Source organism: Alligator sinensis, unplaced genomic scaffold (genome assembly GCF_000455745.1).
Source record: "Alligator sinensis unplaced genomic scaffold, ASM45574v1 scaffold1129_1, whole genome shotgun sequence".
In the NCBI taxonomy this organism is placed as follows: Eukaryota; Metazoa; Chordata; order Crocodylia; family Alligatoridae; genus Alligator; species Alligator sinensis.
The window spans coordinates 294,038-309,746 of record NW_005842580.1 but is presented as its reverse complement, the minus strand read 5'-3'; the positions used below and the strand labels follow the sequence as shown (position 1 = coordinate 309,746).

Below are 15,709 nucleotides of genomic sequence, written 5' to 3'. Positions count from 1 at the left end.
TAGCCTGACAGGAGCCCCATGGGAATGGCTGCATGGGCCACAGGCTATATGGTTGACATTCATGTCTTAGACATATATTAGGAAAATGAGAGATTGTTTTACATGGACTTCAGTGCTGAGCCCTGTTCAGGTTCTTTGTGCTACAGAAGATCTACTGCATGGTGGCATCACGTCATACACTGAACACATGACTCACCCTTTGCTCCTGTCCCTCCTACAACTGAGCCGTAGGGCCCTGATATACCATGATTAAAAGTTATGGTTTCATTAGGACCTCTGCCTCCATAAAAGATTGTCTCTTTTGGAAAATATTACGTTCATTGGTGACTGTGAGCACTTAAGTTTGCTGGCATGATTAACAAATTAGGTGGTTGCCTACAAAAGCTTATGCATTCCTGAATGAGGTAGTCACTAAGGTGCCACCCTGCCCTGGCTTCTGCTTGACTTCAGACTAACGTAGCTACCTCTCTAGCTCCTCCTGGGTAAATTCTAGACTAACCCAACGTTCATTGTGGTCTATCCTGGTCTACCCTGCTGCACAGTTATGATGAACCTGGCATCCACTCACACAATACCACACTTGTGTTCAGATAGGTCAGGCCTTCCAAAAGTAGACTCCTCACTGAACTAAATACAACGTTGGACATTTCTGGTTCTTGGATCTCCCCTGCACAGCTCCTCACCACGGCTGGGGTATCTTTGTAGTGTAGGCAGGCCCCTGGCTTGGGTCCAGTGGTAATGTAGATAAGCCTTTTTCTAATGGGTTATAGATCTAGTAGGAATGATCAGGTGAAGGTCCAGTTCCAGATATGAAATTTTGAAGCTGAGCCCATTACTGGCCATATATGAAGGTCTCCAACACTGACTGTCCTAAGCGTGCCAAGTTAGCAGATATCAACGATATTTTCAGAAAGGGGGGGGGGAAGGAGATTGGCTGCAACAGGCTTCAAGGGCTGGGGTGGGAGGGAACTTCTGCATCCCAGGCCCCACCAGAGCCCAGATGCAATCACTGCTAACAGCTTTCCAAGACCAGGCTATGGCTTTCAGTTCTATTCCCCTTGCTGCTGAAGCCAACAAGGTGGGACAAGGCTTGTTGCCTTGTAGGATGTGGCCCATCATGTACTCTCACTTATTTGCATTATATGCCAGACTGCTGCAATTCTGGGTCCCGGAGCTTCAACACGAAGCGATCCCATTGACTTCAGCTAGAAACACCTGTGTGGGGTTGTTGGATGAGAATCTGCTCCACACTCGACAGCCTCATCCTGCTGCACTGAAGTCAAGGAGACATTTGTCTCTTATGTTAAATGACTTTGGCTTGAGCCTACTTGGGCCTTGCTTCAGACCCAGGGACAGTCCCATTGACATCAGTAGAGCTATCCTGGTTTCCCCTAAATGTTTACACTGAACATTTTTTCAAATTGCATTTTAAACTTCATAGTTTAATTTATATGTAACAAGAAATATTATTTCTTTTTAATCTAATGCATATATATGTCCAACATCATGGCCATCATGACTTGTAGCTGGTGTGGAACATGGCAGCCCAACTACAGGGGGTTGCCAGGTGTATATAACTTCAGTGTTGCAGGGTCTGTGTTGGCTCCCAGTAGCTTTCTGGGTGAAAATCAAGGTGCTAGTTTTAACCTATAAGGTTTTAAATGGTCAGGCCTCTATGTACTGAAGAAGATGCCTTCTTCCTTATGCCATATCACAGCTGGAAGCAACCAAAATTATCAGCTTGTCAAGTCTGCTTGACAAAAACACGTGGGAGGTGTTCTGTGCCAGAAGTGTAACAGAGCAGCTGGGTGTTTGAGGCAGTGGCAAGGCACAGGGACAGCAGCAAATTTCTGCTGCTGGTAAGCCATGCAGCTGTGTCAGCATAGGCATTTTGCCTGATAGCACTCTAAAGAGACGTATGTGCCTGTGAAAGTAACAATCTAGACCCAAATACATCAGGCTGTTTGGGCATAAAGCCTTTTGGGAATTATTGGTGTTGTTTCTGTTATTGATACAACTCTTTCAAGTTTCACGGGCTAACATTTTGACAATACATCTTCAGTGGGGTTGAAACAGCCAGAGTCTTATTCTTTACTAAAGTAGACTATTGCCATACCTGTACATTGGAGATAAATGTGTATCTTTTTATCTTATCCTGCCGTTGTGTTTTCAAACTGTAGCACATCAGGATAACAATGATTGCTCCATTCATCTGTGGAAAGTGTGCAATGATAAAAGATTACTGATGATAATTAGGTTGCCTGTTTATTATTAAAAACCCTTGAAGTTCAAGGGAATTGGGACTTTAATGAGACTAAGATCAATGTTCCTCAAATAAATTTATTTGGATCAGGAATGCAAAAAATCCCTCATGGGGAATCATTTGGAAGGAGTGTGGAGAACAACTCCTCTGCTCCATGTCTTTTGCCTGCCCAGGTGTCCCCTGGATTCCAAGGTCTCTGTTCCTCTGGGTCCTGTTTTAACTTTAGCAATCCAATTTAGAAACACAATCTCAGTTAAGAGATCAAGATCATCAAAGTGGACCTGATGAGGACCCTTGGCACCAAGAACACCAGCACAGAGTTTCTTAAAGCTTGTTAACTTTCTGCCTCCCTTAACCCTGGCAACATAGCTGATGTATTTAACACCCTTTCCTGGAAGCCATTCTCCACCAGAGCCCTGTGTTAGTAGATTCAAACCCCTCCCCTCCCAGCTGCCTGCCTTAGCACTTGAATGAGCTGCTGTTCCAGGCTGGCTCAACTCCACAATGGGCTTGCCCCAGCATCTTGGTGGGGGTTGTTTATGTCTGGGGCTTCTTTGTTGTCTTCCATTTCTGGGGGGGATACCTAGTACCAGCCTGGGCTCATCCTCTCCTTGAAATGATTTGTTTGGGAGGTAGCTGGGGAGGGCATAAAATATACACTGTGGGAGGGAACATGACATCAGAAGCAACTGTGTCTGATTTGGGGCCAGCTGAAGTCCAGAGCACTGATGTCAGGCCTGCAGCGGTTTTTATTTTTCCTGCAGATTTTCCTTAGGTGTGGGGTTTTTGAATGCATAATGTCAGATTAGTCTTACAAGGTTTCCCCCAAGAAGTCCTGCAGGAAAATGCTCCGTAGTTCCTCCCCCACCACCCCAGTAGATAGTAGCATGCACTGTCTGCCAGAGAGGAAACATTTACCCAGTTGATACTTTTCATGTATTTATTTTTTTCAGGAAATTGACCCCTAATAGCAATTTCATTTTTCCCCTTTCCCTTGGCTTTAGGTGTTGAAAATACTTTACCCATTCAGAAATTCTTAGAACTTTGTGTGTTCTTTAAAGGCATTTGGATATACATTGATAAGGGATCAATGATGCAATTAAAGCAGAGTCAATGATCAGGAAAGTCAATTAATCAAAAGGTTTTGTATTAACAAAACCATCAGCCTGCATTGGCTTTTGTTTGTTGGCAAAGCAACTGTGCATTGTTTAATCACTAGTAGTGCTTTGAGATTTAAAAATATTACACAGTACCACACATTTATTTCTTGTTGTTTGCTGTTCCATGTGGGCTCTAATGATACTGCTAGGTGTGACTTTGCATATATCAAAATAACTACGTGGCTCTAGGGGCAAGGGTGAAAGGGGTAGGGGTGGAGGGTCCAGGTGGTATTCTCATCAATCCTTCCAGTCATGGTAAAGGCCCAACAAGAGGCAGATACAACCTAGAGATCAACATATGGCTGTGTAAACAGTGTTGCCAGCAGGACTATGGCTACTGTGACCATTAGGTAACATTTCAGGAAGATGGACAGCAGGGAAGGGATGGACTCCACCTGACAAAGCGAGGGAAGAGTGTTTTTTGTATACTGGCTTGCTAACCAAGTGAGGAGGGCTTTAAACTAGATTAATGGGGTGGGAAATGGAAACAAAAGCCCAGAAGTAAGTTAAGAGCCTAGAGACCTGGATAAAAACTTAGTAAAGGGAAACAGTAATGGAAACTTTAGCAATGGTCTTAGGGATAGGATAGGGCAATAAGTTAGATACTTGAAATGTTTATACACTGATGAGAGAAGCATGGGGAATAAACAGAAATAATTGGAGGTCCTAATACAGTCAAAGAATTATGATGCAATTGGGATTATGGAGATGTGGTGGGATAGTTCATGTGACTGGAGTATGGTCATAGATGGGTATAGCTTGGTCAAGAAAGACAGGCAGGGGGAAAAGGAGGTGTTGCCCTATATATAAGGTGATGTACACAAGTTCAGAGGTGCAGTACCAAGTGGAAGATAGGTCTTTTGAAAGCCTCTGGGTAAAGGTCAGAGGGGGGAGCAGCAGGGGGAATGTCATGGTGGGCATCTGCTACAGGGCATCAAACCAAGAGGTGGTGGTGGATGAGGCTCTCTCTAAGCAAGTGACAGAAGCTTTCAAACTGCAGGACTTGGTTCTCACCGGGGACTTTAATTATCAGGATATCTGCTGGGAGGGGAACAGCAGTGCACAAGCAGTCCAGCAAGTTTTTGGCATATGTTAGGGATAACTTTTTATTATTCAAATGGTAGAGAGGCCAAGCTTCAGATGCAAGGTGGAGAGCTCGTCTTGATTTACTGCTCGCAAACAGGGTTAGTTGAGACTGTGAAGGTAGAAGGTAACTTGAGTAACAGTGATCATGAAATGATTGTTCAAGATCCTAAGGGGAAGAAGGAAGGAGAGCACTAGAATAAGGAGACTGGACTTCAGAAAAGCAAAATATAGCAAAGTCAGGGGCCTGGTGGGCAGGATGCCTTGGGAGGCAAGTCTGAGGGGAAAAGGAGTCCAGAAGAACTGGCTATACTTTCAGGAAGCCCTTTTAAGGGCTCAGGAGTAAGCTATTCCCATGAGGCAGAAGAATGGGAAGAGCAATAGGAGCTCAGGCTGGCTAGAGAACAATCTCTTCAATAAATTTCAACTCAAAAAGACATCCTATAAAAAGTGGAAATCTGGTCATAGTATTAAGGAAGAGTATAAGAGTACTGTGAACATGCAAGGAGAAAATTAAGAAGGACAAAGCACAATTTGAGATGCAGCTGGTAAGAGACATAGAAGACAATAAAAAGGGATTTTATAGGTATGTCAAAAGTAAGAGAGAGACCAGAGATTTCATAGGTCCCTTACAGAATGTGCAAGGAAGTCTAGTTACAGATGACGCAGAGAAGACTGGAGTATTTAATTTCTTTTTTAGTTCTATTTTCACAATAGAGGCAGCTACCAACTGACAGGTGCAGTTGGCAGCAGAGATGGGGAAGGAGCAAACAGCCTAGGATAGCGGCAGACCAGGTAAAAGATTATTTAGAGAAGTTAGAGTCTTTCAAGTTGGCAGGGCCAGAGGGGATGTACCTAAGGGAATTGGCTGAGGTAATTTTGGAGCCATTGGCTACCTTTTTTGAGAATTTATGGAGGTCGCGCAAGGTCTTGAGTGACTGGAAAAGGGCAAATATAGTGCTCATCTTTAAAGGGAAGGAGGAGGATCCAGGGAAATACAGACCAATCAACCCAGGGGTGGGCAAAATGCAGCCCACCAGGCCATTCTATCTGGCCCACGGGGCCCCTAAAAATTTTAGAAAATTAATATTTATCTGCCCCTGACTGCCTGTGATTCAGCCCTCGATGGCTTGCCAAAATTCAGTAAGTGGCCCTCCACCCAAAATAACTGCCTGCTCCTGAATCAACCTGATCTCTATACCTGGAAAAATCATGGAATAGGTCCTAAAGGAATCCATCATGAAGCACCTAGATGAGAACAAGGTGACTGGGAACAGTCAGCATGGATTCACCAACAGCAAGTCATGCCTGACCAAGCTGATTTCCTTCTACAATAATGTGACAGGCTCGGTCATTGGGGGAGAGCAGTGGATGTGGGATAACTTGACTTTAGCAAGGCTTTTGACACATTCTCCCACAATATCCTCATCAACAAGCTATGGAAATATAGACTCTAAGATGGATACATAACTGATTGGATCATTGTACTCATTGAGTATTCTCAGGTGGGGTTCCTCAGAGATCTGTCCTGGGTCCAATATTGTTCAGCATCTTCATTAATGATTTGGATGATAAGATCAAATGTACGCTTAGCAAATTTGCAGATGGCACCAAGTTAGGTGGAATTGTGGACACTCCAGAGAGCAACCCTAGGATCCGGAATGACCTAGATGTCCTAGAAAAATGGCCACAACCAACCAGATGAGATTCAGCAAGGACAAGTGCAGAGTGCTGCACTTGGGACAGAATAACCACATGCACAAATACAGACTGAGGGATAACTGGCTAGGTACTTCCTAGCCAGTCATCCCTCAGGTCTTTCTCTGCAGTACTACTGCAGAGAAGGACCTGAGTGTTATGGTGGACCATAAGCTGAATATGAATCAACAGTGTGCTCTTGTTGCCAAAAAAGCCAACAGCATACTGGATTGTATTAACAGGAGTGTCACTTGCAAATTAAGGCAAGTGACTCTTCTGCTCTATTCAGCACTACTGAGGCCTCATCTGGAGTACTGTGTCCAGTCTGGGACCCCTCACTTCAAGAAGGATGAGGAGAGTTTGGAAAGAGTCCAGCATAGGACAACAAACATGATCAGGGGGTTGAGAGGCAAGACTTGTGAGGAAAGGCTGAAAGAACTAGGGTTATTTAGTCTGGAGGAGTGAAGACCAAGGGGGATTTGATAACGGTCTTCAAATACCTGGAGGGTGATTATAGAGAGGATGGAGATGGGCTTTTCACTGTGGCTATAGGGGACAGGACTAGGAACAGTGGCCTCAAGCTGCAGCAGGGTAAACTTAGGCTGGGGATTAGAAGAAAGTTTCTGACTATGAGGGTGGTCAGGCATTGGAACAGGCTACCTAAAGAAGTTGTGGATTCTCCATGCTTGGAAACTTTCAGAAGTAGGTTAAACAGACACTTGCCTGGGATTATTTAGTTAGGAATGATCCTGCCCCAAGCAGGGGGCTGCACTAGGTGGCCTTCTGAGGTCTCTTCCAGCTCTGCTTTCCTTTGATCCTAATATTTACTGTACAGTACAATACAATACACATAGTTTTCAGCACTTCATAATGTGTTGTTTGATGATCCAGAAAATGATTATCCAGAATGATAATACTACTTAGTCTGGACAATCAACATTCTCTTGCATTTTTATAAAGCTGATTTTAATTTGGGGAGGGGGGGGAGTAGTAGTAAAAAATAAGCATCTCTCTTAAAAAGAAAGCAAAAATTAGACAAAGGGGTAAAAAGAGAGGAAAGCGGATACATGCAGAAAAAAGGGAGAGTTGGGCAGAAAAAGCTGGAAAAGGGAGAAAAATCAACAGAAAATGCACAATGAAACTATATCCATTCAGACAGAAGACAAGCAAATGCTGCCTTTGTATCATCCTTTCCTGGGGAACTGAAAATAATTTCCTAAAACAGTATCATTTAGGGAATTTGCTTTGTTTTGGCTCCGTCTTCCCTCAAAACATATATTTATGTAATCCTGAGAGAAAAAGCCCTCCAATATTTGTGCCAAACATTTGCAACTATTACCCTGAAAAAAATTCTGGTTTTAAATCTGCAGTTTAAGTTTGCATACACACTTTCTTCAGGCTGACAGGTAATCCATAGGTCTGAGCTAATTCTTTGCATTCAGGAGGGCAGTGTCTACACCATTAGAGGACATACACCACAGGTTTCCCAAACCCACTAGGCCATTTGCTTGTGCCCAGAGCCGGATACGAAAAGATAAACAAGTCAGGCCTGATTCTGCCATTGAGTTGAGCAGGGGTTTGTCAGTGAGTCAAGCCATGCCTATAACCCATTGCTAAAGAAAGACAGATGTTTGCATGGGTTTCCTTAGAGCAATGATTCTCCACCAGGGTGCTATAGCACCTTGAGGTGTCTTGAAATCCTTTCAAGGGGGCTGGGGCATGCCACTGTGTTAGCACTGTTAGATTTACAAACATGGTTTACAAGATAAACCTGTTTCAAATCTCAGATCCATCCCTGTGGCTTTTCTGAGTTCTCTGCAGCAGAAAAATGGCCTGGTTTTCTTTCTGTAGTCAAAAGAAGCCAGAAAACGAAGAGCTGGCATCTTCCAAGGGCTGTCTCAAGTCTAAGCAAGACTGAGAACCACTGCTCTAGGGAAACTAACCTCCCTGGCACATTTCCTCTGCATAAAAAAAAACAAAAAACAAAACAAAAAACATTTCCTCTGCATTCCCTCCTGCGTGAGGGGCACGTTGGCACCAGCCTCAGGACGTGTTTTGGCACAGAGCTGCGACACTGTAGCTTCACCCTATTGTCTGCATCACTTTCCACCCACACCCATGGCTCCCTCAGGGGCTGCTCATTTGGGTGGCAGGCGGGGATCCCCCCACGTGCCCTCCAGGTACTTCCCTCCCACAGAGAAGGGCTCTCCGGAGCCTGCCGCCCCACACAGCTGCTGCTCCTAAGCAGGGGTGCCAGCTGTTTGATCTGTTCCTGGAGATTTCCTCACACACCACAGTGACATTAATTACGGCATGTAGACATCACGCCAGGCAGGCGAAGGCACCTTACTATCACCTTTTAAAAACTCATCGGGCTACTGTATGCATCAGATTCAACATCGCCTCTGCGGGCTCGGATCAAGTGTATTACTTGAATGAACGCCCGGTCATTTCTGTCCCGGGTGCCTCTCCGCAGGCTCCTGGAGACGGATGTCAAATTCCTGGAGACACCAGGGGGGTTGGCAACCCGACCCCTAAGCCACCCCAGCCAGGCGCCCACCCGCTCTTCTGGGCAGCCTCCAGGGCTGAGCTATGCCCCCTGTGCGCCCTGCGAAGCAGCTGTGGGCGCCTCCGCAGCCGCACACCTGGGCCTGGGGGGTGATTTGCACCTTCCCCGGTGCAATCTGCCCCCTCCCCTGTCCCGCCCGGGGCCCCTCCCCTGCCCGGCCGCCCAGCCCCAGCCCAGCGGGCAGGACGCCGCGGCCCCGGCCCCGTTCCCGGGGGACAAGACCCCCCAGCACCCAGGTAGGCGCCAGGACGGGGGGACTCCTCTGCGCCCCGCATCGCTTTGGCTTGGCGGGCGCGGACGAGCCGTGGCGGGTCCCGCACTGCCCGGGCAGAGCCCTGCGGAGCCGCCTCCTGCTGCTGCTTGCACCCGCCCACCCCCTCCCTGCAGCAGAGATGCCCCCTGGGGCTCCTGCGGGAGGGGAAGAGCTGCCCCTTGTTTGCGGGGCCCGGGCACCCAGCGGGTGTTGGGCCCCGGGAGCCCCGTGCTGGTCCCTGGGGGCGCTGAGCCTGAGGGTCACTTCTTCCCTTCCCACAGCCCCTGGGCTCAGCTGCAGGAGAGGGGTGATTGCATAGGAGGGCTTTTCTTGGGCTTGGTCTGAAACTCCTGGCTGCCTAGAGGCTGGTGAGTCTTTGGGTGGTCTTGCAGGTCTGTTCCAGTCCCAAGTATCTGCTGCTTGGAAGTCCTTGCCAGCCTGTTGGGGAGACCGCACCTCAGTTCAGAGACTAAGCTTTAGGAGGTGTTGGATTTTCATTCAATCGGCTGAGGGAGAGCTGGGCAAAGGATGCTGTGAAGGAGCCCTTGTAAACCTTGGCTGGAGGAGGGAACGGCAGCTTGGCTCTCTCAGATGGAGACATGTATCATCCAAAAAAGTGATGTTCTTGTGTTTGTTGCAGTCGGGTATGGCCCTTATGTTCAAGTCTGATCAAGATCTACCCGAGGCAGCCTTCCCTAGAACAGCTGTTGCCTGTGACTTGGCTCCTTTAACACTGCTTCCCTTAACTTTGCTCAGTTTGACATGGCCTAACTTAATGCAAAGGTGTAGACCTCTGAGGCCAGGTAGGGTGTGATGGAGGGGTTACACTGTCTCTGCAGCACACTGTCCTCATGCCTGTTTTGCTTTCCTTCCCTAGATCTCTCTCCAGCTTCCTCCAGCTCGGGGATGTTCATTCAATACACCCCGGACTCTGCCACCAGCCCCAATGCAGAGCCCCTCTCCCCACACCTTAACCCCCAGAGGAGTGGGGCAGGAGGTGAGGGAGGAGTGAAGAAAGCCAAGACGCGGACAGCCTTCTCCCCAGAGCAGCTGCAGATCCTCCATCAGCGCTTCCAGAGCCAGAAGTACCTCAGCCCCTACCAGATCCGGGAGCTGGGCTCAGCCCTGGGGCTCACCTACAAGCAGGTGAACACCAAGGGTCTTATCCCTAGCATCTGCCTTGAAGGGGCTGAGCTGCACCTGTGATTTGAAGTGGTCTGCCTGCATGAGCTGAAGGGGCTAAGCTGCATGGTCAGTCTGGGAACAGGGAGGCCTCTGGGGCAAACCCTGAGGTCCAGTGAGCCTCTTGCTCTCCTAGTGTAATTTGCACACACATGCAGAGGGAGAAAGATATGCTCTGTGCATATCTTGCACTTGCTTTTGCACCAGCCACCTACTTTGCATGGGTGTTCAGGAGTAACTCGGGGGTGAGCAAGGAACAGTGGCAGGAAGCATTTTCTAGTGTTCCCTGTTCCTTGAGTTGGAGCCAGCCTCAGCATAGAGGAAAGGGAGAGTAGCCTGTAAAACTGTAGGAAGCACTTTCCACTCTGTCTTGTTGAACTGGCTGTTGTAATACTGGGGTCTGTGATACAGGAAGAAATGTGGGTGGCTTGTTTGGTTTGTTTTTTTTTCCACTGAGGGATGTTCTTCCCTTTGCCCCCCACTCAGCCGTTTGACAGATTGGTTCAGACTAAAAAAGGTAAAGGGGAGAATCTGCATTTCAGTGGTGGGTGAAAGTGCCATGTGTGTGCTTGAAGCCTAAAGATGGATGTCCTACCTTGTCTCCTGTCCTCCATCCTCTCCAGGTGAAGACATGGTTTCAAAACCAGCGGATGAAGTATAAGCGATACCAGAAGGAAAGTCAATGGATTGAGAAAGGCACATGCCTCCCTCAGGTATGAAGCCTGGTGGGATTCCACTGTCTTCACTACGGGTAGTTATCAGGGGGGCCTTAATAATATCAGTTGGATAGTTGTGTCTTTATCTTTTGGCTAATGTGGGATACTTATGAGCTTCCCTGCCGGTAGTTACTCCATACATTATTTTGCAGTATTAAATTTACTTTATCCCCTATGGCACCATATAAGTCTGTAGTGTGGACTACAAGATTAAAAAAAATAATAATAACCTTTCCATTTCTTAGCAACTTGAGCTGGTCTGTTTTCCAGACTGTAATGGGCTGGCATATGGGTCCAATCCAGCTCAGGGTACACCAGGTCTGTGAGGGGATTTGGAAACTTGTACCTCTAGACTAACAGTGTCATGGAAGTATGCAGAGCAGTGGCTCTCAACCAGGGTGTCTTCTGTACGATCCTATCAAGGGTGCTACATAGTATTAAGTGCAAACTACATGTGATTCTTGCAAGACAAACCCAGAGATTCTAAACTGAAATCCAGAGTGTCAAAGATCCCACCTGTTGTGGCCTTTCTGAATTGTTTGCAACGTAATTGTGTGTGTGTGTGTGTGTGTGTATCCAAGGTGATTCTACTTCCTCTCCTGCAAAAAAAAAAAAAAAAAAAAGCCGGGGGGGGGGAAAGCTATGAGGTGACAGTACTTGAGGGATGTCTTGAGTCTTAAGTTTTGAAACCCCCTGGCCTATGGGTTAGGATCCTGTTACACTTGGTCTGCAAAAAAAAATCCTGTCCCTCTCCAGAGACCTTGTATTGCATGTGTAGTGGGTGCCCCAGGGTCCTGTTTTCATCCATGACTTCTCTCTTTCTCAGAATGGGTTCTATCAGGCTGGATACCTGGATGTCGGCTCCGGTTACTACCAAGGCTGCTCTGTCAGTGCCAACAGGAACATCCAGACTGTAGCCAATGTGCATCAGGCCTATAATAGCAGCCCGGCCTACAGCAGCAGCCAGAGCCTGTACACTTTCATGGCCATTGAGGACGAGGGGACGTTCTTTGGGAAAGCTGCAAGTCCCTGCAACACCCAGCAAGCTGTGGGCTTCCTCAGCCCGCAGAAAGTGAACTTCTACCATGGCTTCCCCACAAATGTGGATTATGCCAGTGTGGAGTTGGAAGAAAGCTACAGTTTCCAGAATACCCCTGGCACTCCAGTGTCATTCCCGGGCTCTGGTGTGCGGCAGCCATACCAGCCGGTCTGGCACCCTCAGGGCACCCAAAGCAATTACAATTCCTAGGCCCTTTCTGGTTCCTTTTCTGCTCCCACTCGTGTCTGCTTTCTCCTTTTAAGTCTCTCAGGGTCCTGATCCTGCCAGGTGCCTAGTGCCCCTAGTTACAGCAGAGGCTCTGCACTTTGCAGGATCTGGCCTTCTCTTCCTTCTTATCTGTAAGAGTTGCCTGTCTGGTTATGTTCTGGAGTATATGCACACATGTGATGAAAGGCAGCTTCCAAGCTGTTGGCCCTGGCTGGCTCCAGGAATGGATTGTTGCTTTTGCTGATGTCAAGCCATCCTTGTGGACAAGTGTGTGCGTGCTGGAAATTGGAGTAGGTGGGTGGAACAGGCCAGTTATGCCATTAAGTCCTCTTCTGACCTCTTGTCCTGGTACAGAAGGATCTACTATAGATCCTTTCCAGGGCTCTAGTGAGTCCTTGGTCTATGGATCCCTGCAATAAAGCTTCCCTGGAGAAGACTCTCCCAGCCATAGCAGAGCCTTTGCTGTGGGGGGAAAAACTTTTGCTAAGCTTCTAACCTCAAACTTCCCTCTCATCTGTTTGTGTGTCTTTTGTTTTTTTTTTTCCTTTCGGTCCTGGTATTTCCTCTACCAACTCCTATGCTGGTTGCATGATGTGCCTTATCAGAGGACATGTGTATGCCTTTTCTGAGGGCTAGATATGACAGTTCCACTGCATTCCCAGCTAAAATGACTCTAATCCCTTTCTCTCATTTTAGGACCTCGATGTCTCATTCTGACAAGGGTTTACAAAATTCAGAGCAAGCCCAATCCTCAGCTGCTGCAAGTCAGGTTATGTACTGTAAATCTATTTTCAGCTAAGCATCTGGCCCATGGGTTGAATAGTAATCTAAATTGCATTTATCCTGTATATAAGGACAGAGTGGGGAAGGAAAAAGAAAAGGAAATTGTGGCCTGCCAGATCAGTATTGTCATCCAGACACTTGTAGTGTTTGCAAAATGGCTCTGTCTTGTGCCTGTCAGTTGTTAAGGTTGTGCCTTTTGGAGACTTCCTGTCTAGCCAGATGGTTCTTCAGTTCTCTAATTGTTCTTCCTTATTCTGCCAACCCAACACTTCTGATTGCCTTAATACCCTGCCAGGGATCTAATACCAGCATACCCATCATGGTGAGAGCAGCAGATGTCCTCAAGTACCTGTCTAGTTCTCTTCTAGATAACTCATTATCTAGGCATGAAGGATCTCTAGCACTTCACAAATCATAATGCAACACCACTGGAATGCAGCCACCTCTGGGGTGGAGCATGGCAACCAGGTAAAAACACTTTAGTTGTTTCAAGCCTGATGTTTGGGTCACCTAATAAACTAGAAATGAGGGGGGGAAATCCCATTAGGCCTAGCCCACTGCCTCCGTAGGCAGTGCAGCATGGCTTCTTACAGTTGCTTCTCTGGTCTTGAGTAACTTGATAAATGGGGGCTTTTATCAGTTCCCTAGGGGGAGACCTTTTTTCCCCCCACATCCTAATTGGGTTTTTGTCTTGCATCAAGGGCAGACACTTGAGTTTCTTCTGGTGTCAGTATTGGTTCTGTAGGGGAGAAGTGGGTGGACTTCTTTTAAAAAACATTCAAGTTGTTGGGGTTTTTGGTTTTGTGGTTTGTTTTTTATTTAAAAAAAAAAAAAAAAAAAAACTTTTTTTTTTTTTTTAACTAAAAACTCTAAAACTAGCCAGGCTCAGCCAACTCTAATGCCAAGCCCAGCCTGTTGCTTGTGAAATGGACTGAGTGGTCTCACTTCACTGTTCCAAGCCTGCTGCAAATACATGGCATCAATTGAAGAAAATCAAATCCTACATGTTACCAATTTTTCTAGTGTTAATAGTGATTATTATTGGTGGCCAATGGAAAAGTCTTTTACCTTTTTGTTAATGTGTTGTTTTAATCACTGTGACATGCAGTGTTTGCCTGAGGATTTTCTGTTGCATTTTTAAAATTTAAATGCAAGCAGCTTGAAATAGCTGGGTATGGGGGGGGAACAAACTTGCAGTGACCTCTAACACTGTTACGGTGTGTGTGTGTGTGTGTGTATTTTTCACATAATGTTTTTTTATAAACCTGTGCTTTTACATTTTGAAAGTAAAATAAACTGAGTTTGTGTTAATGTCTCCCCTTCTTTCCCCCCCTTAATATGATAACTTCACTGCTTTCATCCAGAAGCATGAGAAGCACTCTACACTGACTAACCCCTTTACAGAGGGAGACGAAGAACAAACTCAATCATGTCAGCTGGCAGTAGTTGCAAACCATGAGTCAGGCCCTAAAACTCATAGGATATCAGCATTTTAAAAACAGTGGGTGCTTTTCTTTATCTCCAGGGGAGGATGGCTTCCTGTTTCCAGGGCTCTCTCCACAGCCATAGAACTTCTTCCTTACTGGAAGCAGAGATCTTGCTCCAATCCAAAGATTACAGGAATTTATCTTTAAGGAAGCACTAGAATTGACAGTTCTGCAGAAGTTCATTCTGAGTGAGAGCTGATGCACGACAGCTGTTTCAGGGTGTTGTGTTCTCCAGATGCCTGCATTTATGAGGTGTCCCTGCATTTGAGGCCATGAACAGGTGTTACAAGTTGTGCCAGAATTTTTTTTTTTTCCTTCAGTACAAAGGGTGAACAGAGCTGTTCAAGCACTTCATGGTGAAAGAAACCTAGGGCTCCTGCAACAAACTGCTAGCTTTTTTTTTCCAAGAGAGCAAATTATCTCATTTGGGGATTTTTTTTTCTAGTGCAATGTGTAATGCCTGTATGCTTATGCCTGGTGCACTAGGTTCCCTGGGACCCCCATTATCCCACAGTCCCTGGGTTTAGCCACTCTTAATGAGTAGTCAGGGTGCTTACTCCTGGATAAGGGAACCTGAGGTATGTTTGGGGAGGGTGCTGTGTCCCTACACCAGAGCTCTGTGGCTAGCTTATGTGACTGCCTACAGCCTGGTGGCTGCTAATGTACTGATGGTAAAAGCTGGTTTTGCCTGTGCTCTCTTAGCCAAGGTGAGAAGCCTTGCAGGTGTTCTAGCAACAGGGCAAGTGCCAGTGTTGTGGCTGTGGGCCATAGGTGTGAGAACAGTCATCTGCCTGCAGGGCAGGGCAGCACTGAATGGAGCTGGCTTCTGTGCTGCAAAAACTGGCATTTGCTTGTGTCTTGAGGCCAGTCTGGGACCTAGGGCAGCAGCTATCGCTGCAAGCACAGCACCCGTTACTGACAGGGGCAGGAAGCATACCTCCTGCCTCTCTTCCTGGCAACTGGGCCTGCCCCTGCTCTATGGCTACCTGATGCCAAGTTGGTATCAGCTGCAGGCAGTGTGCCATGAGGTCAGGGGGAATGAAGAAGCAGCTCCCTATTGCCCCCTGGCTTGTGAGCTTGCCTTTGAGGTGATTTCCCTGCTCTCTACAAGGGCAGTGGAACAACTGTATGCCAGCCTTGCAGACTGCCTGGAACTATGCAGTGCTAGAACTGAATGCCTGTTCCTAGCCTTTGTCTGGCTCCTGCTTCTTTCATTTCTCTCCTTGCACCTGGAGCCTTCTACTGAGC

General features: G+C 46.9%; 1 protein-coding gene across 1 annotated transcript in view; it reads left to right on the top strand.

Annotated features, from left to right (window-relative positions):
• Positions 1-13,792, top strand: part of LOC102376642 (homeobox protein NANOG) — a 28,057-nt gene extending 14,265 nt beyond the window's left edge. The window contains exons 4-6 of the mRNA XM_006032637.3: positions 9,904-10,172; positions 10,832-10,921; positions 11,751-13,792. Coding sequence (XP_006032699.1) covers positions 9,904-10,172; positions 10,832-10,921; positions 11,751-12,173 — 782 coding nt within the window. The 3' untranslated portion in view covers positions 12,174-13,792. The remainder of the gene's footprint in view (positions 1-9,903; positions 10,173-10,831; positions 10,922-11,750) is intronic.
• The last annotated feature ends 1,917 nt before the right edge of the window (positions 13,793-15,709 follow it).